This window comes from Rhipicephalus sanguineus, chromosome 7 (genome assembly GCF_013339695.2).
Source record: "Rhipicephalus sanguineus isolate Rsan-2018 chromosome 7, BIME_Rsan_1.4, whole genome shotgun sequence".
Classification (NCBI taxonomy): domain Eukaryota; kingdom Metazoa; phylum Arthropoda; class Arachnida; order Ixodida; family Ixodidae; genus Rhipicephalus; species Rhipicephalus sanguineus.
The window spans coordinates 78,222,122-78,247,280 of NC_051182.1; the positions used below are offsets into that span (position 1 = coordinate 78,222,122).

General features: G+C 45.1%; 1 protein-coding gene across 1 annotated transcript in view; it reads right to left on the reverse strand.

Annotated features, from left to right (window-relative positions):
- Positions 1 to 868: 868 nt before the first annotated feature.
- The window catches only part of LOC119398797 (glutathione hydrolase-like YwrD proenzyme), an 82,032-nt gene continuing 57,741 nt past the window's right edge, over positions 869 to 25,159 (reverse strand). The window contains exons 6-7 of the mRNA XM_049417426.1: positions 1,263 to 1,305; positions 869 to 1,121 (exon numbers count right to left, since the gene is read on the reverse strand). Of these exons, the coding sequence (XP_049273383.1) occupies positions 869 to 1,121; positions 1,263 to 1,305 (296 nt within the window). The remainder of the gene's footprint in view (positions 1,122 to 1,262; positions 1,306 to 25,159) is intronic.

The window sequence follows — 25,159 nt, forward strand, 5'->3', positions numbered from 1 at the left end:
ATATACATACAGAAGTGTCTCGTCGTGCCAATTTTTGTATATATCTATCTAAATAAACGGCCGCGAGCGTCCGGAGACCATGTAATATAAATGACATGCGTGTCTCGATTTGCACGATATGACCTGTCACTTATGTTTGTCGTATCCTCTTGTCACGCCATACCAATTTTGGTATACATCAAATTAACGAAACAGCCGCAAGAGCACCAAAACTGTTGCATGTAAATCATGCCATTCATGACATGCATATCATTATCTTAATGCAATGACCTGTCATTTCTGTTCGTCAGTCATGGTATGCCACACCAATTTTGGTATACATCGCAACAATGAAACGGTGAGGAGAGCACTGAGTCGTAGGCGGATAGATAGATAGATAGATAGATAGATAGATAGATAGATAGATAGATAGATAGATAGATAGATAGATAGATAGATAGATAGATAGATAGATTAGATAGATAGATAAGAGATAGATAGATAGATAGATAGATAGATAGATAGATAGATAGATAGATAGATAGATAGATAGATAGATAGATAGATAGATAGATAGATAGATACTTCGGATTTCAGAATGGCAGATTTCCAGCACAGGGCATAGGTAGTTTTCTAAAATTTGCCCTATTTTATTCAGTCATTCTTTGATGAAGTACTACTAGCGCTCTTTGTTGCGATCTCCATTCCCAATACACACCAATAGATGATATCGGCCAAAATTATGAGTGTGCATTATCATTTACTCCACTTCTGTTTGGTTGTTCTTTGCAAAAGAGAATCATAATCACGCTAATAGACGATTGAGACACGATTGTTACCAGATGTGCTCTTTTTTATTTGCGTATGTAGTATGTGCTTGGGTTGGTATTCAATAGCCAAGGGCAACACAGCATGAGCGAGTCTCTACTCCACACCAGATGGCACCGCTGTCAATATGAAGCTGGCGATCATCCGAACTCGCCTCTTCCTTCGTCCACCACTTCGACGCTCGGCACAAGACGTTGACGTGGCCAGCACTGTAAAAGCGTAGGTCCGGGTTGTCAACATTCACAGTGTGGCCTCGTTGCTCCAGCTCTTTTCGCACCTCCTGGTCGAAGCCAGCCTCCACTCTCAGGGGCATGCTGCGGTTTATAAACAAAGTTAATACCACGAACGAACACTGATTATGACTGCGTGCTAGCCCATGCATGTTCAAACTCCGTGTTTACGACTGTCCGCGTTCACAGAAACTCACGAAACGACAAGTGAAAAAAGACACGCACTGGGTGATGCGCTTGTCCTTTTCAGTTGTCTTTTGGTCGGTTCCTGGCAGCGCGAACAGTCGTGAATTCATACCAGCTATCCCCCATAACAGCTTCACTCAAACTCTGGCTGTGTGCAGCAAATACTAACACAGTTCAACGAGCATGTGGCATGCACGCATGCTGCACCGTATCCCGAGCGAAAGGCGCACAATACCCGCCAGCTTAGGCGCCCCAATGACTGACTTCGCAACGCTAAGGACGGGGACACGGGTTTCATTTCCGGCCACGGAACCGCTCTTGGAAGGACACGAAACAAAAGAACTTTCCCAAGTTCTACAAAGTGTGAAATTTGCTGGTACAGTGGAGCTGCGATACTCCTGTATTTCCTTTGTCATTGTCTGTGAGGTTGTGTGATTTTGTGTGGGTTTCTGTGATTACGTTATTTGTGGAGTAAAGGTGTACGAGAAATGACACAGGGCAGCCCCTGCCACACCCGCCACTGCTACAGTGCCTTCAGGCCCTGTTGACGCTGGAGCCGCCTTTCCCCGTTTAGCGGTGCCGATACCGGTTAGTCGGCGCCAACGCCACACATATGTGGATGACAGTAACATCAATAGATGACAGTTACGCCATCTACGGGTGTATCTGGCAGACGAAGTGTGACATGCAAAGCGGATTCTCATCTGTCATCAGGTCCAGCTCTATAGAAGGGTGTGTCCAGATAAGATCGAACACGAGGTCCCGGTCACCATTCCCGATTGTGATGAAATTTACTGTAGGCCTAGGCATTACACCCATAACCATGGTTTCGCAGTTCGTTTTGCGGAAAAAAATTTTGTTCGCCTGAAAAAAATATACAATTTTGGCCGCAAAAAACGCTTTTCCGCTAATTTCGCGATTTCTGAATTTTGAGCGCACCTAGAGAAAAAACGGTGCACTTCTTCGTCACAATATTTATTCCCCTTAAGGAACAAGTGAAATACAACCTTATAAGTCTATTACTTCCCTTGCTTGTCGAAGCACTTTTGAAGAAAAAAATCACAAACTTGGCAAATCTCACAAAATACCTCTATTTCAGGAATTTATTGCTGCAAGCAAGTTAGAGTGAGGATAATGAAAATCGGTACATATTAACATTGATACTTTCGCTCTCTTTTAAAATAATTTGCGTGGTTTTATGCGCTCCGTTTTACTCGATAATTGGGCTGAAACGTAACTGATTTTGGTTGCTAACAAGTTATAGTGCGTCAAATGTGACCATGCCAGCCTAGCGGCCGCGTCGTTCGTTATGGGCTGAAACTCGCATATAAGTTGCTAAAAATACTTGCACGTGACATAATCACAAATCAGCAGCTCCACACCAACAAATGCGCAGCCCGGTGTCATGGGTAAGCAAGCTTTGTCTTGCGATCAGGCGCTTGACAAACCCGCAGCAGCGGCCGCTCGATGCTGCGGGCACTCACATTAGATGAGTACCGCTTCGACTGTGGATGAGCTCCGCTTGCGCGCCAAACTACGCTCAGAGGACAAACGAGAGAAGGTATGCATCACTGTGAAAGTTAAAGGCCGTTAAGTGCCAACAAATGTCATAATATGCAACGAAAACTCTGCCGGCAATTTCCCAGTGAGCGCCTTCAATACAGCACGGATGTATTTTTTTTCCCTGCTGTTATGCCCGAAGCCGCATAATATCGTAATAAACGCTCGACTTGCGTTGAATATTCTATCTGCGGACGCCCAACAATACAGTATTGTAAAAGCGGTTCTTTAATGAAGTAATGGACATAGACACACTTCTTTTCACAACCGGCTGACACAAGTGTTCTGGCACGAGATGAACAACTGCAGTTTGAGTTGCTCGACCATCGGAAGCACGTATGACAGCTTTCTTTAGATGTCAATGGCTTTCTTTTGTGCCATATGTTCCTCATAGGATGAACCTAATTATATTTAGGCCATCTGAAGAGAGAAAGCAAAACATGAGCGCGAGGCGCTCACTGGGAAATCCCCGGCAGAGTTTTCGTTGCATACTATGACATTTGTTGGCACTTAACGGCCTTCAAATTTCACAGTGATGCATTCCTTCTGTCGTTTGTTCTCTGAGCGTAGTTTGGCGCTCAAGCGGAGCTCATCCGCAGTCGAAGCGGTGCTCATGTAATGTGAGTGCCCGCAGCATGGAGCGGCCGCTGCTGCGGGTTTGTCAAGCGGCTGATCGGAAGACAAAGCTTGCTGAACCATGACACCGGGCTGCGCATTTGTTGGTGTGGAGCTGCTGATTTGTGATTATGTCACGTACAAGAATTTTTAGCAACTTATATGCGAGTTTCAGCCCATAACGAACAACGCGGCCGCTAGGTTGGCATGGTCACATTTGACGCACTATAACTTGTTAGCAACCAAAATAATGCAACGTTTTTTTCTGCACAATGGTAGACGACGTCCTTGACTTCAATCAGAGGGATTTAAAAAAAAATTAAAAATGGCCTTTTTGAGAAAATTATTTTCAAAGTTCGTCGTTTTTGGTAAACCACTTACGCTTCAGCCCAATTATCAAGTAAAACGGAGCGCGATAAAACCACGCAAATACTTTTAAAAGAGAGCGAAAGTACAAAAGTTAATATGTACCGATTTTTATTACCCTCACTTTAACTTGCTCGCAGCAATATATTGTTGAATTAGAGGTATTTTGTGCGATTTGCCAAGTTTGTGATTTTTTTCTTCAAAAGTGCTTCGACAAGCAAGGGAAATATTAGACTCATAAGATTGTATTCCACTTGTTCCTTAAGGGGAATAAATATTCTGACGAAGAAGTGCACCGCTTTTTTTCCTAGGTGCGCTCAAAATTCAGAAATCGCGAAATTGGCGGAAAAGCGTTTTTGCGGCCAAAATTTATATATTTCTTTTTCAGGCGAACAATTTTTTTTTCGCAAAGCTAACTGCGATACCATTGTTCTGGGTGTAATGCCTAGACGTACAGTAAATTTCATCACAATCGGGAATGGTGACCGAAACCTCGTGTTCGATCTTATCTGGACACACCCAGAACTGCTCCGCTGCTAAACACGGCAAGCCTGCGCGGTACAAGCAGCACAGTAAAATCGTAAGGTAGAGAAGCTGCCTTCATATATCATCAGCTCTATGAGGGCGACTACTGGAAATGCAGTTGCGGCTTAACCACTACGGCATAATCATTATAGCTTTGAGAAATAGGGCGTTGCTGAATACCCCATGATCCATCGTTTTGCGAGGTGGAGAGGCACCCACTACGCGTGTGTAAGGCAATACGCACTTCTACGTAGCTGTATACTTCGTTGATGCTGTGGCTGATGATGATCATGAAGAAGAATTATGGTTGAGCCTTTTGCGATGGGTAAGAAATTTAGACCGCCCACTTGTAACTTCACTGACTTTCCGTGACGCCTGGTGTGGTCACAAAATATTACATCTGTTAACTCGATTCCTTGCCCGACACGTAGCCTGTATAGGGTCTTTTTGTGGAGAAGCTTAAAGCACCGCCGTCGCTCTGAAGTAGACAGCTCGACTGCCATGCACAGCGCGTCGATTTGGTTTCAGCTCGACCCCTGTTTTTTTTTTTTTTTTTTTTTGCGCGATTACTGCGACAGACACCGGTGGCGGCGGCTGCAGCGGCATCGAACAACAGTGCCACCAAAATCGGCTGTTGTTGTGAGCCATAACAGCGTATTCTGTAAAACACCCCAATGCTTACAATTACCTAGGCGGCAAGGAACCCTAGGTATCCCGACGTATTCGCATGTACCGTAGATATAGGCATATATGGCTGGCTTGCATGGAATGATGAACTGCGGAAGAATTGTCCGGTGTAGTGCCTGTGTTACGATTGGTATATACATTCAAAGAATCGAGAAAATGGCTTCTCCTCTGCAATTCAATGGAAGCTCTACGGCCACTTTAGAGTGCTAGAATTGTAAAAAATGTTGTTAACTTACAAGACATACTAGCTTACTAATATGGGCGAGCAGGATCAACTATTACTATTAGAATAGGTGCCTCCTCTTAAGAAGGTATATCTAATGTTGCAAAACAAGAATAAACTGAACAAGCGCGTGCAAAGACGTCGCATCTGGACTACATGTAACACAAGGTGGCTTACGGCATCTGATAAGACATGAGTAAGCAGTGGAACGTTGGGCAAGTTGGTAAGTATTCATTTTGGTGAAACTGCGTGGTGGGACGGGACATGAAGAAATGAGAGAAACAAACGCAGACTTAGAACGTGGTTCATCGAAGGATGAAAGCAGCCTTTTCAAGTCACAGCCCACATGACATGTTCCCCTAGGGGTTAACAATGGAAGATTTAAAAGCCACGAAAGAAGGCGCGTAAAGGAGTTAAAATGAAACAGCTAAAATTTATCAAAAACACGTAACTGGCCATGAAAAAAGCATAAAAAAGCATGATTAGCATGTGTGCGCGCATATGTTTCTAACGTGTTATACATATGTTCTCATGCACATCGTGTTCTTTTCACTTTTTTATGCTTTTTCCATGGCCCGTTACGCGTCTTTTTTCTGTATTTAAGCTGCTTAATGGTGAACCCCTTAACGCGCCTTCTTTCATGGCTTTTATATGTTCCATTGTTAACCGCTAGAGGGACATGTCATGTAGGCTGCGATTATTAAAAGAAAGGCTGCTTTCATCCTTCGGTAAATCTAGCTGGTAGTCTGCGCCTGTTTGTCTGACTTCTTTCTTCGTGCTCCGTCCCACCGCACAGTTGGACCAAAAGGAAAGGACAGATGCCGACCTGTGCTGCATAGCATTGTTTTATCAAAATATGATATCTTTAGTCTTATTTTATATTGACCCTTCAGTTGAATTTAAAATTCCTGTGAATAAAAAAGTCGTGTTGACACCGATGGCAAGGAGAGCCTATGAAACGCTTGTTCGTAGTTTGCGTCCTAGTATAGACATAACACAAAAAATAAAATGTTTGCGGTGGCTATGCGAGGATATACGTAGCGTTAGCTAAGGTTCAGTTAATTATTATTACCTCCTTAGCCTTGTGCCATTCGTTGTCCCTACGTTCAACCGCTAATTGCCAGGCAACTACCAAGGTCGATTCAAATAGGTCGCGAAGCTTCGGGCGAAAAACGGTTCAGAACCTATTGCCAACGACACCAGCAAGGGGAGTTATGGGTACTGCGATTGAAGCGCGACTATGTTTGGAGGGAACAAACACTAATAGAGAAAAACCAAGCTTTATTCAAACGTAAAGCAATCTTTATGTTTTACAAATTATATTTATTTCCCGAACAATATTACGTAGGTGCAATGTGTCAAGAATGCACGACAGTGTTTAATTCTTGCGAAAAACCTTTTTTTCTTAGCGCCCCCTGAAGAGAGGCGCACGTCATTGTCATTCAGTGCAGCCCTTGCGGTGCATGGAAAGACGCGCTTGTAAGTTCGTCTGCGGCGACACGCCCCCTCAGGTGTTCTGGTGTTTCGCACTTGCATGCGTTCTGTGAATTATTGTGGTGAGAATTTGATTTTGGCGTGCGCGAAGTTGCGAGGTGCGTTTCATCGTTGGTGAACGTGTTGGCTACGGTGTTCAATGGACAACGGCACGAGGCGGCTAACATTTCTCGCCGAACGCTTTCCTCGGTACTCGCGGAAACGATGTGGTGTTCCAAAGACGCAATAGCAACACGCGTACGCCTGGCGAGCCCTCTCTTCTAGATAAGACACTGGGGCAACGGTTCGGACTAGTGTGCTTGCTGGATTTTCATGGATCAGTATTCCTGCTGCTCGGTTTCCTTCGTGAACACGCGGTGCCTACTATATTTCCTGTTACCGGTGAGCAGATCGCTAAGTTATCTGTCGCGCTATAATCACTAGATTTCGCATGTCTTGATACGTTACACGTAAGGTTGATTTATCGGAACAAAAGGCAAAACATAGTGCACGTAGTGTACACACTTTTTGTAGTTATTATGACATTTGTTGCTCATTGTGTAGGGTGTGTTGAATTGCGTTATTGTGATCATTGAATAAAACTGAAATATCATCATTTTGGTGTGACCAGGCGTCATTTATTCTCGTTAGAACTGAAGGACAGATGCAATGCGCTCTTTTAAGTCCCTTGCGCATGTGCGAAGCAAATAAGCAACGCTGCAAACATGAGAGGTACGCTGTTGCCTACTTTATTCATGCCGTGGAAGATGACACGAGCGCAGAATAAAAGCTCAGAGAATAAAGTTTCTTGGTAAAACCAAGGCGCATTGCACGACAGTACACTTAAACACCGCTGTTTAGTCACGGGTCGACATTAGTTTAGCTAGCGTTGGCTTCAAGCGCATTCGCCAAGGGCTTGCCGGCTCGCCGCAGCGCGAGTCATCGATCAGGGACCTAAGAAAAATATTTTGAGGTCAAATTCCGCGCTAGTCCAACGAAATGACGTCACTTTTTACCGGATAGTGCGTCACATCCGCTTTATTTTTTGTTCCGCCGGAAGTGTTCCCTCCTCACAGAGATGGCGCTAAGCCCCATGAGCAGCTGATGAGCAGCCATTTGCTGAACGTATGGGCTTCTCTGGAAGCTTCGCTACCATTTACATTTACCTTGCAACTACTTCGGGATCCGATGAGTTAAGCTTCTCGGCTCTTCTGCGCCGGTGAGCAGCATTTGCGCTCTCCTTCTCCATGGCTATACCAGACTGGTAAACGCCAGCCAGAGGCGCTATCTAGCGGCTTCAGCGCAGTGTCAGACGTTGACTGCACAGCAATGGCGCACAGCTGCGCGCGCGCCGTCTGCCGCGGCTATGACGTCACTCCTTTGGAATGCGCAGACCAGCGAGTCGCGCGCGGCGGCGGCCGAGTGCGCGGAGGTGGCGGCTCCGATGCGCCAGCTGTGTCACATCACTGCTCCTCGCGCACGCGCAGCACGGCTCTTGCATACGCACGTGAAACCGTGCCGCCTCGGCCAGTGTAGCTAACGCAACATCTCAAAACCTGATTGTCTGTAATAACCCTGCGACATCTTTGACGAGGGTTTACTGAATAAATTATTTTGATGCCCACGTAACAACAAACACAGAAGCAGTTGTTGCGCGATTTGTTGACAATGGATCATAGGTGTTTAAATCGCAAGAGCACTCTAGGACAATGCAAAAAACATGAGTTAGAAGAACAGCAATTTTTTCGAAAAGTTTCTCAAAGCGAGCGATATCCTCCAAAATTATTGAGAATAGAACTTTGTGCCTAGTGAATGCTGACTGTGTAATATTTGACCTTGACTTGTCATGCTGCGTGGCGTTTCATTTGTAAAGTTATGCCATGCCCGCGTCATAGGACTTCGTCCCACTTGCAGGGTTGTCATGTGACTGTATTTGCGCATACATAACGCGTTATGTGTCAACATATCCCGAGTACGCGGGCCTGTATTTTATCTCAATCTTAGTGATCTTATGTGACTATACTGCAGTTTGCGGGAAGTTAGTGCGGCTATAAGAACGGAAGTTGTGCTTGTGGTTGAATTCACATAAGGAACGAACATGTGTTTCTAGTCACCACTATGGATTTGATGAAATCTACTTCAAGTCAGGCTTTAGACACAGAATCGAGCTTTCTGTATATGGCTTTCACATCCCGAAGCGACTCAGGTTATGAGAGACGCCGTAGCGGAGGGCTCCTGATAGCCCCGCCACGGTGGTCTAGTGGTTATGGCGCTCGGCTGCTGACCCGAAGGTCGCGGGATCGAATCCCGGCCGCGGCGGCTGCATTTTCGATGGAGGCGAAAATGTTTGAGGCCCGTGTGCTTAGATTTAGGCGCACGTTAAAGAACCCCAGGTGGTCGAAATTTCCGGAGTCCTCCACTACGGCGTCTCTCATAATCATATCGTGGTTTTGGGACGTTAAACCCCAGATATTATTATTATTATTATTAGGGCTCCTGATAAGTTCAACCACCTGCAGTTCTTTAGCGTACAATGACATAATGCATTACACGGCTCTCTGGTTTTTCGCCACCACGGAAATTCGACTGCCGTGGGAGGGACCAAACCTTCTTTCAACTGAGCAACCGAGCTTCGTAACCACTGAGCCTTGGCGATGGTCCTTAGACGGTTATTCCAAGGCTAGTTCGCAAAAAATAGTTTGCCTAATAGATTAACAAATCTAGGACTCTGAAAGCCTTCCCGCCTATTTTGCAAGTTCTGAAAGTTAATCGCACTTGCCGAAAAAGTGGCGCACATGGTCACGTTGTCTTTCGTTTTTTTTTTTCAAAATGCACACGTATGGGTACTTTATTACACTTTGTTACGAAAGAAACTTTGAGAAAAAAAATGTGACACATGGACAACAACCTATTACCGGTAAATAATGGTAATTCAAGAATTATAATGAGTACAGGCAGATATTCAACTTAAGACTGCGATTCTTCGGCTAAGTTGGTTGTTCATGTAGACATATTTACGTAACATTTGTTGCTATTCCTTTGTCACGTCTGCTTTAAAACCTGTTCTTTCTTCAATAAATTCCAATATCTAGTCAGCGTTTCGTCTTTTGTCCGCTTTTTTTCTGTACAGTAAATATCTCGGCATGTAGATATTGACTGTTGTATTCGCTTTTTGTCTTGATATAGTTTTAGTGCCGTTGCCATGCAGCGTTGCATTTTAGGAATGCGCTGAACATACGCTGTTTTCCGCAAACATCACAGCTTCAGGGCAGTTTTGAAAAATGGCCATTCGTAGTTTTTTTGATAACTCCAGTTAATGTCAACGAGGCTGTCTACCATCATGCTCGAGAAAACGTTACGTTATTTCTGCACTTAATAAGTGGCGATGCGTCAACTGCGATCATCACAGCCAATCAACCGCGACACATTTAGTCTGCCGCAGAACGTGCTGTTTGGACTCTGGTCTCCCAAGAACAATTCTACACGTCATATTCGCAACAAAGCTGTCATAAAAGAACAAATTAGCCGCGAGGTTGCATGGTGTAGCAAACTTTGTGTTACGATTCACGGATTAGAAAATTTGAGCAGGCGGTCCGCGGCGGCAAGCACTCGCGGAGGCCAGCGGTCGTGGCTTACCAGTGTCGTTACGACTGGGGCCGAACTCCGCTTGCGTGTGACAACGCGTTCAAAGTATGAATTATGTAAGAAGCATAACGCTTTGAAGTGTTAAAGCCGTTACTTGCCAATAAGGACCACAAGTCCACTCCCATTGCCCACGTCTTGGGTGTGGTTTACACTAATTTTGTAAATATGACCTCTACAAAGCCCCAATCAATATCTGGTTCTGCCAGTAGTTTCGCAGAGAGTGCCTCCGGTACAGCACACGTGCGTTTCTTCTTGTATTTTTAGATGCGAAGCATTTCTTAGCTTACCAAGAGCCCGTATCTATCTATCTATCTATCTATCTATCTATCTATCTATCTATCTATCTATCTATCTATCTATCTATCTATCTATCTATCTATCTATCTATCTATCTATCTATCTATCTATCTATCTATACGCCTAGGACTATGACTTTGTGGTCTCGTGGTCGTTTCATTGTTGTGTGCTCGTGGTTGTCTCATTAAAAGGACATAGAGTATAACTGGTATGGGGTGACATCAGTTTATGACGAACATAAATGACAGATCATAACCAAAAATCATGATATGCATGTCATGTACAGTGTCAATTTTTATGAAAGGGAACACGCCAACGCGTGGCCTGCGCTCTGCGACGGCTGCCTTCAGCTCCGTCAACCGACAGCTATCGAAAGCTCGCCCGCTTTGGCGTCATCTATTGGCAAACAAAATAACAAGTCATGGCCGGTTGCGAAGCGCTTTTAGATAACGCTGCATCTCGGCTCTCGTAACGGGCGATGCAGGCAGCGCGTCGTCTGCCTGTCAACAAATCGAGCGTGGCGCGCCAGCACTGCGCGAGCTGCAGGAATTGCCCTTAACGCGAGCCGAGAGGCAGTGTTATCTAAAGGCGCTTCTCAACCAGCCATGATTCGTTATTTTGTTAGCCAATAGATGACGCCAAAAGCGGGCAAGCTTTCGTTAGCTGTCGGTTGACGGAGCTTACGGCAGCCGCCGGAGCGCGCAGGCCATGCGCTCCCGTGTTCCCTTTCATAAAAATTGACACTGTACAGCATGATTTACATACCAGGGCCCTGGTACCTTCCCGGCAGTTTCATACATGTATCAAAACTGCTATGATGCGTCATGAGTGTATGTCGAACGTAAATAACATGCCAAGACATGTATAGCATGTCAGGATTGTCATGTACGCCATCATTTACATGTCAGGGTCTTAGTGCGCTCGCAGCAGGTTCGTCAACTGGGTATATTCGAAAATTTGCATGGCGTGACATGCGTGTGTGACGAACATAAATGACAGATCGTAACATCTAAATCATGATATGCATGTCATTTACGGCATGATCTACATGACACGGTCTTGGTGGGCCCACCGCCGCTTCATTAACGTGATATATATGAAAATTGGTGTGACATAACGTGAGTGTAGGACAATGATAAACGAGTACGCATGCCTCGTGTACACAATAATATAAATATCAATAGCGAGGTATAGAACAGAGTGTACACGCATGCCCGCAAGCATGACAAATATACCATAATTATTGACGTGTCATGGCACGAACGCTTTCATTCTTCTCAATGTCAAACATTGCTGTGTATGTAGCTCCTCGCTGACTGCTTCGAATTACATCGGTCCCCACAGTGCAAGGTGCAAGGCATCTGCCGGATATTTGCGATAGCAATCACACGGAGACTCGGGGCGCATTTTTCCTGTCCCTGTCGGCCTCCTGTTTTACAGCGAAAGCTGTTATGAGATCATTTCACCGGCCGTTTTTGGCGCCGCAGTTGTCCGCCACCGCCGCCGCCGCCACCGGTGTCGGTAACCAGTATCGCTCGAAATACGGAAAAAAAAATGAAATAAGAAAAAAATTCCAGGATGGAACGAGGTTCGAACCTGGGACCTCTGCGTGGGAGCCCAGTATTCAACCTCTGAGCCATGCCGGTGCTTGAAACTGCTTTGCAAAAAGGTCCTATACAGGCTTCATGTCGGGACGGAACCACATTAACATATGCAATATAGCATGGCAGAAGAGTAAAATAAAACCACCAAGCTTCGCACAACGCTACTTTAGTAACCAGGCGTCACACAATGCGAATTGCGCAACGAGTAGGTTGTTGAATGCTTCCAACCAAGGAGGTTTAAACCTCCTTGCTTCCAACACATTACAGGGCTCTGCCATAATTCTTCGTCGTCATCAGGCACAGCATCAACAAAGCGCGCATAATGCCTTACATGCGTTTAGCAGGTACCACGGCTCTCTGTAGAATGACGAAAAATGGCACAGTGCCGGCTGCCCTACTTCTTAAACATTACAATGATTTATAGCTTAGTGGGTTCCTCGCAAGTGCACTTGTATTGGTTAAAAGGAAGCCCATAAGCGCATGATCCATTTCCCCGGGGTCTCAGTAAAATTACAATGATTTAGAGCGTAGTGGGTTCCTCGCAAGTGCACTTGTATTGGCTGCCAAGGAAGCCCATAAGCGCATGATCCATTTCCTCGGGGTCTCAGTAAAGTTCTTCGCCTCCCCCCCGTCTCTCTCCCACGTCAACGTATGTTTTACAGCATGACGGGAGAGGGAAATAGCGACCGGGCGTCACCCAATGCAAATTACATAACAGGTGGGCCGTTTAAAGCTTCCAACCCATTACAGAGGGCTGATCCATAATTCTTCATCGTCATCAGTCGTCGCGTCAACAAAGGGCACGTAATGCCTTACAGACGTGTATCCGGTGCCTCGTTTCTCCTCAGAATGACAAATAATGGCTTAGTAGGTGCTTCCTAACTTCACAAAAATTGTGATTTATGGCGTAGTGGGTACCTTTCTAGTGCACTTGTATTGTAGCCCCAAGAGAGCTTACAACGGGATCTAGAAACGCCGCTCTTCCAGCTTTCGCTGTGACTGTGCTGCGGTTTCAGCGCAGGCCTGGTTTCGTTTTCTTTCACGTATTTTAAAGCTCCTGCTGCCACAACAGCGAAAAAAATTACGTCATCGTCGACAATAATGTTGGTCCTTGTTAACAACAAAGATTTACCGAATGGTAAAACCACTTCAGCATCCCTTTAACAACCTGGCGAGCCAGCTCCTAAAATTACATCATTATAAAAGTCAGACATACGCGCCCAGCCATGCACACAACATAGCATTATAAAAACGCCAAATAGACACAGCGCTCGCGCTACACTGCCGTACACCGGTGATCTCTGGGAAGGCATCCTTCGCGAAGGCGCCCCCGAGGTCTGTCGGGCGCTCGTCCAGCGGGCCCGGGCTATCGCAGAGGTTGCCATAGGAGTCCCGGAATAGGGACCCTCCCCGTTTTCTTTAAATTTTAATAAAGGAATGTTTTCATCATCGTATATAATGCAGCTGCCGTTCTGTGCCGTTGATCATATTACTCTTTTGCACAATTAAACAATAAACATTCCGAGAAAACACATACATGTATGGTGTTCTTTTAGATACCATAAACAGGCAGATCTGTTCGTATAAAACAACCTAATATTAAACAATTTTTTTAAACAACGAGTTCGAATGATCAGTTGGCACCATTATACAATGATGAGTTTGATAAACCATTATACATATAGCTCCTAAATGGCGTTTTCTGGTAAACAATGACACTTACGCAAACTCAAAATAAATTTGGGTAGGCTAAACAACCTTAAACCACTACATATGGAAATTATTGTTAGGCAAGATCCTCTTTCGCTTGCTTGAAATCGCTTTAAAAGTGCAAAGTTCTTTACAGCGTAGCTATAATTACTGCGTCTTACATCCAAATTTGCAGCTATCGCATTAATCGCAAAATTGTCATGTATAGACAGCGTGTCTATTCACCATGTGCCACGTCGGATAATGGCTTTTCACTTATGTGTATCCTGTTTTAATTTTGTTGTTCGATATTTGGTTTCCTCCTCTTGTAGATCTATGTGCATGTATTCGGGTGAAATTGCGATAAATTCTGTTTTGTTAGAGGCCGCTCATCAAGTTATTTTTCTTCTTGGGCTGTAATGTTGGTACCCACTATTATTTAAAATCACTCGTGGTAAACCGCTTTTCTTTAAAGCTTGTTATGTGCTCTTATGTGTGAATGGTAGTTTACCGCTATCACTCAAGAGGAAGGTATACCGTGTGTCCCAGCTGTCTTTAGCCAGGGGTTAAAAAATACATATTAAAGGCTGGAGAGTGAAATCAGTTTCAAATTACTGACAGTCACCTTGCTTACTAGAGACAGTTTTTCGTTTGGTAAATAACTAATTTGTTATTTAGGATTATTTAACTAAATTGCTAAATATTGATTTAGGCAAGAAATGCGACTTGCAGAGTTCGAGAGCGTCTTCAAAAACCCCAACTGCATTATTTGCGATAAAGAAAGTCTCCGGTATACCATTTTTTCCAAGCTGCAAAGAAATCCCGCGAAATACAAAAAGAACCACGTGACTAGCGCACTCGTGCGCAGTGAAAATGCTGTCCTCAGCCGTGGTTTGAGCGAACGAAATCAGCCGCGGCCGGGACTCGCCGGCTCCGTTTCAGCGTTAGGCCGATAAGTGGGTGGTGGTATCTTGGCCCGCGTCATCCAGTTGGCTCACGTGGCAGTGCAAGTTGTAGCGAGCACAGGCCAAGAAACCACGGCTGAGGACAGCAATTTCACTACGCGCGAGTGCGCTAGTCACGTGGTTCTTTTTGCATTTCGCGGGATTTCATTGCAGCTTGGAAAAAATGGTATACGTGAGACTTTCTTTATTGCAAATAATGCTACTGGGGTTTCTGATGGCGCTCTCGAATTCTGCAAGCCGCATTTCTTGCCTTAAGTCAATATTTGGCAATTTAGTTAAATAATCCTAATTAACAAATTCGTTAATTACAAAACAAAAAAGTTGCCTGTAGTGCGCAAGGTGGCTGTCAGCAATTTGCAACGGATTTCACTCGCCTGCTTTTAATATTTTACTTTTAACCCTTGGCTAAAGATAGCTCGGACACCCTGTATAACAGCTGCATCTTACCGGTACTTCCCTAGGGAGCAGAAACCTGGAGGCTTACAAAGAGGATTCATTTTAAACTGAGCATGATGCATCGAGCAATGGAAAGGAAAATGATAAGTGTAACCTTAAGAGAGAGGAAGATAGCAGAGTGGGTCAGGGAACAAATGGGTGTTATGGACCGCTTAGTCGAAATCACGAAGAAGGAATGGACATGGGCAGAGCATGCAGCGTGTAGGCAAGATAACCGCTGGTTAGTAAAAGTAACTGACTGGATTCCAAGAGAACGCAAATGCGCACGATGGGACAGAAAGCTAGGTAGGCCGATGAGATTAAGAAGTTCGCGGGTATAACGTGTCAGCAGCAAGCACATGACCAGGTTGATTGGCGGAACGTGGGAAAGGCCTTTGCCCTGCAGTGGGCATAGTCAGGCTGCTGATGCTGCTGCTGCTGATGATGATGATGATGTACTCCCACCTAAGCGATATGTGTCTGCATTTAACCTCGATATAATACGCTCGTACAGAGTTATTATAATGTAAGTCGGGTCAGCTTTCATAACACCAGCGCCTTTAACGCTGTAAACTCATACATTGTTAGCTTAATAGTCAAATTCAAAAGTTCTTACTCGGGATGCAAACTAAATGGAGAACCAAGCAAAACGCGGGCTTTTGACACCGACTCTTGTGGATCCAGGCCAAGTTCGATCATGTTTAACAGCACCTGAAAAAGAAAAAAAAAACAAATATTTTCTTTTGCCTGGTTTAAGCATCCCAGCCAATCTTGAAGGGTCACACATGATGTCGTGCTTGACGAATCGTTGGAAATAACGGAATATAACTAAGGCAATTCTAGCCTCCGTCGTTCACAAGATTCCGTAAACTCCCTATTCAGGATGTCGTTACGATACACTGTCACGGTAGGAAAGGTATCAGGAATAATTGGACAGAGGATATTTACTGGGCAGTTGAGATTGGTAATTTGGAGTGCTCAGTAATCTTGAGACAAATCGAAACGACAGTTAAGCAAGAAACAACTTGCCGCTGGTGGCTACCCAAGGCACCACCACGTTAGGTGGTGCCTACCACGCTTCATTTCGAGCAACTCTAAAAGTTCTTTCGGCCGCCACCAACGTTCGCCCAATAAAACCAGGATAGATCTCTGCAGCTGGCCTGTGGGGCAGGCAAATCCGCAGCAGTTGCGTTGCGTTTAAATGATTTCGACGATGGCCAGCCTTAAACACATATTGTTTGCCCGAAATGTAGATAAGCGGAAGAAATACAGCGAGTTCAAACAATGCTTTGGCAATATTTCGCCATGAAATATTCCCTGTCGGATTGTTGCTCCAATCACGGATCGTAAGCCACTTGAAGCAAGTTTTGGTGCCAACAGACATCCAACCCGTTACGACGTTCCCCCTACAAGTTGATAATCACCGAGGTACATTTTTGCTCCTTAATGCCACATCTATTTGACAAAGGCGAAGTGCAGGCAAGAGAAGTTTATGGTGTAATTTATTACTGGCCTATCTTGCGGTGTCGAATATGCGCATTTCTCGTGCTATGGAACAATACAGCAATGTAGTCTATGTTGGATTCCATATTTATAAGTTACCGAACATATGTCGGAGATAACAGGCTGATACTGTACTGAATCAGGCGCAGAAGACCTAAGGAGATTATTGTGACTGCTTCTCTAGATGCAGAGAGGAAACTAACACGGCTGAAATGCAAGAATAAACGAGATCATCGCACGAGACAAATGTCTTTGAATAGTGCCGAAAATTAAGATATGTAACGAAGTTAGCTTTACATACCGTTATTTTGTGTAACGCTGCTCGCTGCATTAGCCTTTCGTGTCTTCTTCTTACCGCACTTTAGACAGTAGAAGTATAAATTGCGATATTTCGGGAACTAATGTGACAATTATGAAGAAAGCAACGATTAGATGTCACCGACTTTGTGCAGTGTCGCCCATAGAAATCATTTCAAGTCTAAGTGATTGTTTTACTGTGCAATATATGAAGGCTATGTGTACCTGGGTGAGGATATTAGGCTGCAATGCACCGCCCATTGCCCCCATGGTGCACAGCCAATTGTTAGTGCGGGCGTCCGTCACCATTACAGGCATGAGTGAGTGGTACGGCTTCTTGCGTGGGCCGAAACAGTTCAGGTGTCCAGAAACTTGGTTGAAGCCATCTCCCCTCGCCTGAATAAAAGGAAATAATGACCGTTGATTAGACGCTAACTGCGATGCCGCCTATTATGGTAGTCACGCGCTGCGCTTTCGGCTGCCACCATTTTCCGGACTAAATTACCACGATCGTGATCGTCTTACTTTTACAAAGTGAGAAAAGCGGCCAATCACGGTCACTATGTTAAAAAGAGGAGTGCACTCTATCGCGATCCCAATGGCTGCTTGATGCAATCACTAAACTCGTAGTGCCGTAGTGCCTGAAAAAAAAAAACATTACCTAAGATGGACGTAAACACAAGGACTATGAAGACCACGGCGTGTCTCACAATAGTATCAAGATATTTGTACGTACTACGCCAGCGGCAGTATGTGTGTCCGTCTACACCTTGGAAAAATGAGTGTGCGTCGTGGGACACAAGTATTTTCTCGGCCGGGAATTCGTGCGACTGCTCACGTTCAGAAAAAAAACTTGCAAGACCCTCTCCCCTTCGCGTTTAGAAAGGGAACTCATACCATTTCTTTAACAGAGAATAAAGCAATGATTTTAAATCCACGGCACTGCATCTTCTGAAATCTGGGAAAATAAGCCATTATATATGACACGAAATCCGCATGTTGTAGCTGTTAATTGAGTTTAGGTGTCATGTAAAAAAATCCAGCAAAGCTTACACGCATAAGGTAGGAATGGCGACATTCAGTAATAAAATTTGAAGGTTTCCTGAAGAAGTGCATAGCACCAACTATGCACTTGTTTCTAAAGGGGCTGTGTGAGCTGCATTCCCATGTAGAAGATCAAATTGATCTCCCGGGAACCGTCTTTGAGAGAATCAGGTGCCTGTGCCGCGACAACTATCTGTTAGACGCAAAGACATTGGCGAATGAACTAGACCGAAATATCAAGCTTCCAGCGACAATGTCCAAGGGTCCTGTGTTGATGTGGAAGAGGGGCTCCAAGTCTACTTGGAGGCTGCAATCCGGGAGCTGCAGAAGCTGACAGAAATTACCGTTGCTTCGTCGCCCTCATTCACATATCCTGGGCAAGCCTGCGTAGCTGTATACATTGTAAAAGTAATCGGTGACTTCAGATCTGACACTTTCACTGTGCTATTCCCAGCTAAAGAAAACTGTTTGTGTATGCTCCTGCAAAACTAATATTCAAGTAGACGAGATTGCAGAAAGCCCTCAAAGGGCGCTCTTGGACCAGATTGTGACCTACTGTGCCAAACCTACATTTAACCTACCGCCCACAAATATGATGTAAATGCTATACATCACAACTGAGCCACACTTGGAAAATTGTGCTCCCGAATTCTGGTGACGCTTCTGAGTTCTGGTGAGATTTGCTGAAAAACATGGGGAAAACTTGCTTATTTTCCCATGCGAAGAAAATCACCGAAAGACATGACAATTCTCTAGGATATGTGGATGAGTCATCTAAGAAGCATGCTACGATCTGATATACTCATTACTCAGAATTTCTGCAGAAGTAGACAAGAATGTTGGGCGCTCATCTTTGGAACATAATTTATTGAGAAAACTGGTGGCCGTTCTTTAACCTCCCTAGGTAGACTGACATATTGAGGTGTTTTACGTACACAGTCATCCGAAGATGCACTTTAGTTGAACAGTCACGGTTCTAAACTGTGATCAAGTGCTGTGATCCGAACATACAATATGTAGCATAAAGAGAAGCGGAAGAGCCCACTGTTGCAAAGAGTTGGTTTTGTTCCGTCAGGGAACTATTTCTTGCTTTCAATTCGTGCAGCATGGCGCATGAATTTTCCGAAATCGCGGCTGCCCTATAAAACAAAGCGCTTGCTCGCAAAACGAGAAACTATACCGGCAGCTGACGCCAAAGCTCATGGTCTGTATCACGTGCTGCTTTAAATGTCCACGGGGCTCAGAATTTTTTTCCGCAGTTGGACTTGCTAGCGGCTGAGCCACACAGGTGTTTTTATGACATGAAATATAACTTCGCTCGGCGAGCACAGCTGGATAAAAAAAGCGATTACGCTTGCTCTATTGTGCGTCTGGCAAGAGCTGCAGTAAAATGGCAATGCGCCGAGGCTAAGCTGCAGCGGGTGGCGGAAACAGCCCACTAGCAAAGGCCCTAATTCACGCTCGTGCATCAGCCTCTATCTCCGTCGTTGCGCTATTCACGGAGTAATAAAAAGCCTGGCAAGCCGAGTTGAAACTTCCTATCGAGTAAAACAGACGGTTAAATCGAGAGGAAACGACATATAAAAGTACTTGTTTATTTCGTTTCACCCAGTGTTGCACACACTTGTTTCTTTGTTTAGATCCTTGACCGCCGAACACAAAGCTGCCCAATATCGGATGCAGTCTTGTGCTCTAAGTGATTACAGTCAGCGTATCTCGATTTATCGGCAATGAGGTGAAGCATAATAATTTGCGAAGCATTTACTTGCACGCGTATTTTCCTGCACTTTTCTTCGAACTAGCGCTAACACATCCAAAGAATTCATGGTCGTTTAGAGCAATAGATGTTCGCACTCAGCTCCTCAATACTGCGCTTTATGTGCAAGCCTAAGAGCTGGTCTTGCGATCGCCGCGTGTATCGTGGCTGTCGATTAGTTTCCGCTTCTTTTGTTAATCTATGCATATGCCTAAATGATGCCTTATATCTCTATGAAAGCCAATCTGGTGTTTATTGTCACACTAAGTATTTGTTCATTAGTATGTTTCACCACGCGTTTTCTCAGGGAGAGTTATCTTTGCGCATGCTGTGCGGTGTTCTAATATGTTACAAAGTTGTGAGAGTAATGACCTCTGAATGTAAATCTAACGTGGAATACCTCCTCACATTTAAACAAGACTAATATAATGCTTTGGCAGAGATGGTACTAAAAGATGCGAGCTTACAATAATTTATATTCTTATGCAAAGACATTTAGACGTGACTTCCAATGAAATGAGAAAGAAAGAGAAAATAGACAACCACCCGTTTGTAGCACGAAGCCACAAGGAAATCCATACGGATTTCCTTGTGGAAATAGACAACGGGTGGTTGTCTATTTTCCCTTTCTTATCCCTTCCGCCACCTTACGGAATTCCGCAGAACTGATTTGCAAAATGAGAAAGAAGTCTGCCAACCGGATTGCTTTTGGCGTGAAAAACACGAACACGAAGGAAAGAACCACGAGACGAGCGCTTCCCTTCGTGTTCGTGTTTTTCGCGCTAAATGCAATCCGGAATGCAATACCAACTCGACCAATGCTCAGTCCTTCTAAGCCTGCCTATAGAAATATTTATTTTTTGCTGCACCATGAAAATGGGAATTCTACCGAATGATCAAAACTAACATTTAGGGCCGAACAACGAAACGTTCCTTTCCTTCGACCGCGTCCTCACCTTACGTGAGGCCTCCTTACAGCATAGTACCGACGGAGGAAGCAAGCGTACTCTGAAAGCTCCCTTCACCCGTTCTCGCGGTAGGAATGGTTGCCGCGCTCCTGCGTTCGAGATTATCGAATATAAGCTTTGCTCACAAGCGTTTATTCTGTAAAAAAAAGTTGGGTCACCACATCACTTCCAAACTGAAGTGTTAATGTAGAGACGCGTGCACGCTTTCTTGCAACTGCGATTGCTAAATGTGAAAAGCCACCGTAGTCGAGCGCAAAATGCGGTGCGTTCTAGCAACACTGAAGCGCCCGCCTCTTTAAACGCTGTCAGTCTAAAAACGCGCTTCGCCGTGCACGCACGCTCGCGTCTCCCCGCAGAGGTAGGGTGGGAGGGTTGCCTCGGAAACAAACATCACGTGGGCTAGCTCATCACGTGGGCTAGCTGTGAGGTGAAGCGCTCGTTCAGGGCCAGGAGCGGACCTAAGGGCGCACGAAGGTAGCCCCAAAGCAACCTTAAGCTGAGGAAGCGCCAAGGAAGCCTTCACCGAGGGCTCCTCAGTGAGGAAGCTTTCAGAGTGACATAAGGCGGCCTCACCAAAATGAAGGCTTCCTTACTGAGGAAAGGAACGTTTCGTTGTTTGGCCCTTACAGTTTTCTGAAACTTCAGCTGTTTGAGGTACCTGAAGGCCTCATTTGTCGGTATATATCGAGGGGGACAAAAGTGAGATGATACTTTTCGCTCTCAGCCGTCCAATTAACGAAGATTGAAAATGAACTTTTTTAGAGACTGCAACTATGGGGAATGCTTTTATTGAAACCTTAAAGGCAGTCGTATTTCTACACATTACTAGCGGGCGGACTAATTCTAGCTCTCCCGTGCTGCCAGATATACGGCTCCAAAGTTTAATTGTGGTTCGGATGATTACGTGCGCAAGCCAGTGAGGACAGGCACAAAGCTACTCAATGATGTTGCGTGTGGTGTTGAAACTGACAACGAACCGAATGCATAGGCGAAGATGATAAATTAGAATAGAATGATGAGCTAATTTGTATGTTTCATACTTAGTATTGTGCAGCGCTCTCAAAATGTCTACTGTGCTTCCTCTTTTTTTTCTGAGGGCTGCACAGCCCAAAGTATGAAAGATGACAACGGCTGCCATTTTGTTAGCTGGCGACAGCAAGGAATGACTGCTCGACGCATCAGGAAGGAACATGGCGCCCGATCCTCCCTGCTTCGCATGCGTAATCGAGCGAGCCGCAATTAAACATTCAACGGTTTACCTCAGAGCCCAGAAATGTGAGAAATAGGATTTCCAGCGGAACCATGTAGACATGCGACTTCCTCCAGCCTTTCAATAGAAACATGCGCTCTTACTCTTATTATTCACTCTTAGGTAATTGGACAGTTGAGAGCCGTAATTTTCAGCGCAGATTGTGTTCCTCAGTGTACATAACATGCAAAGCTGGTCTTCGCATACCACCAACTGCTGCATTCTAGGAAGAGCATAAATCTTTATTTTCTTCAGCCCGTCGAAAAAGATAACGCAATTTCAACAGATGCACGCACAGTTCTCGCTTCATGTAAGGGCACATGCGCCATATTTTTATTTTATTTTATTCACAAAACCCCCACAGGCTCCGGCAGGAGTATTGTGTGAGGGGGGGGGGGATATACAGTTTATAAGATCACATAAGTGAAGCATTAAAACGATACATGTTATGCTACATAAAGCTATGAAACAACGTTATATAATTGTTAGCGAGAGCAAGCGTGACATACAACTAATAAACAAAATGCAGAGATACTCATTTGTAAGGATACATCACTTGACCACAAGCAATTATACAATAGTTAGTGAAGAGCACGTATATCATTTAATGGGGGGAAGAAGCCACTAGTCATGAAAAAATGGTGGTTACTTCGTGACGAAACAATATAGGGTCATGAATGTTGACAACGTTATCGGGAAGACCATTCCATAAACAGAGATCACACTTTTTACACGTCTCCACCCATGTGAGAATAACGGAATCTTACTAAAATTTCTGTTATTAGAAATTAAAGATTATTAGTGGCTACTTGAAAGAAGTGTCTTTCTGATAATGCGTATGGATGGCCGAATAGGTGTTATCTGATCCCTGCGTTTGTTTTCAGTTTCTGCCTCAGCGCTAAAACGAAGGCTATTCTGCAGTCATACTTCGCTACAGGTAAAACTAAACCCTTATCCGTTTGACAACTAAGTGTTCGTTGCCGAATATTTAACAACACGCATTAAGGAACCTTGACAAAGAAGCTGCTTAATCTAATGCCTATAGAACAATAGGTGATACTGATGCAAGGCAGCCACCATCTTTAAACTACGCGCGCAGGTTAGTGTGCCCTCCGGGAGGACAACGGCGCGCTCATAAAACAAGGCAAAGCCATGACGACCCACGCCATCGCCGCAGTTGATTCTGCAAAGTGTACAAGAAGTGAATTCGCTGTTCGAGGACATTCTGGCATTCTTATACTCCAAAGAGAAACGCTGCGTGTATATTTCGCTTACCTTTCGGGCACAAGTTAGGCCATAATAAATATTTTTATTGCGATAGCAATTATATGGACAGTCTCGGCTGGATTTTGCCGTCGCCGTCGCCGTCGCCGCCGTCATGCACCGTATATGTATAAGTATGTATATATATATACAAAAGCCCCAAAGAAAAATAATTCAGAAAAGTGCTTCCGAAGCGCGGAATCGAAGCAGGGACCTCTTGCTCCGCAGCGAGTGGCGATATCTACTACGCCACGAAACGCAGATCCTGCACGTAGCTAACGTGCGAGCGTTATATACACACCCTTTACCGCTGTGCGGACTCAGAGACGGCAGGCGATAATAAGCGTTTCTTCATTACCAGCGAGATGGCGCTATAAGCGCGACGGGTGCATTTAAAAGTCGACGGCGAGCTCGCTCGCTTCTTCTTATATTTGCGCAGGCAGAACCTTGCCCTTCCGCTGTCTGCTGGCGCGGTTTTCTCGTGGTGAGGGGAAGAGCAGGGCTGGGCAGTATCGCGATACAAGAGTATCGCGATAGTATTTCAGAAATACTTTTGAGTATCTGTATTTCTGTATCGAGATACATTTGAAAAATGTATTTGTATCTCAGTAGTGAAATACATTTACGATGTATCGTTTGTATCACGATACTATGCAGGACACGTGTATCTCGTTACATTTTTTTTCTTGTCGGAAATGAGTTGAGGCGTGTTTCCAATGGGGGAATGACTATTTCTTTTTCGCCAAGACAAGCAAAGGCGTCCCGCCGGTCGCCGACAAATAGGGCGGCGATGGTTTCCCCTCAAGCACAGAATGGCCCATGTGGTAAAGCGCGCGACGCCGTAGACGGAAAAAATCATGGAGGGAGTGTTGTCGACCTCCGCCGACGAACGTCGCTGTCTCTCAAGGCCAGTGCAGCACGCCTTATTTTTTTCGGGTGGCAAGCCATTACTTCGCGACCCCCCGCGCGGATACCACCTTGGAGCAGAGGCTTTGCAATGCTTCGCGTGCGTTTGTCCTCAAAGCGGCGGCACTTCCAAAAGCAGTTCTCGTAGTCGCGGCCGAAGTGACTAAAAGATGGCTATCTCTGTCGCGCTTTCATCCACCTATTTAACGTGTCGGGATGTGCTCCTAATTGATTGCAAGCGTGGAACGGTCTTTTGTGGTACCAGACTCCCCCACCGCCGGGGCCGACTTCGCCTGTTGCGGCTTGCTGAAATGGGTGCTGGTAGCGTTGGTGGTGTTGATAGCTTTATTGAAGAGTGACCCTTTAGGCCCAGGCGACGAGTGCTTGCTGTAGTTTCTGACGGGGCTCACTCTCCAAGCAGCTCTGCCTGTTTCCCCGTCTGCTTAGAGAGCTGGCAGGAGCGACTTGGGAATGGTCTTAAACCCTCTCACACCTAAAAACGTGATTTTAGGAAGTCAGTGTTTGAATTGTGCAGTTTTGACATACTGGGCTCTATTGCGCGTAGGTAATTATGGCCGGCCTATATGGGCAGCGGAATCCTCAGCTGTCTGACCCGGCGCGAACCGGGTCAGACGGCTGAGGATTCCGAAGATGGGGACCGACTTCGGCTTCTGAACGGTCAGAACAACCCAAGTGATGGCGGAAGTGTTTCGGTATCAAGAAGGCACGAGAAGAGATATCGCCACGCTGCAGGGCAATCCGGCTATGAAGGCGGTATTTATTCACTATAACACGAATTTGTGCTCGCCTTCAGCGGTAGACAGACTTTTTTTCTTTCGCGAGTCTTGTGCTGAGGCTGAACCGAC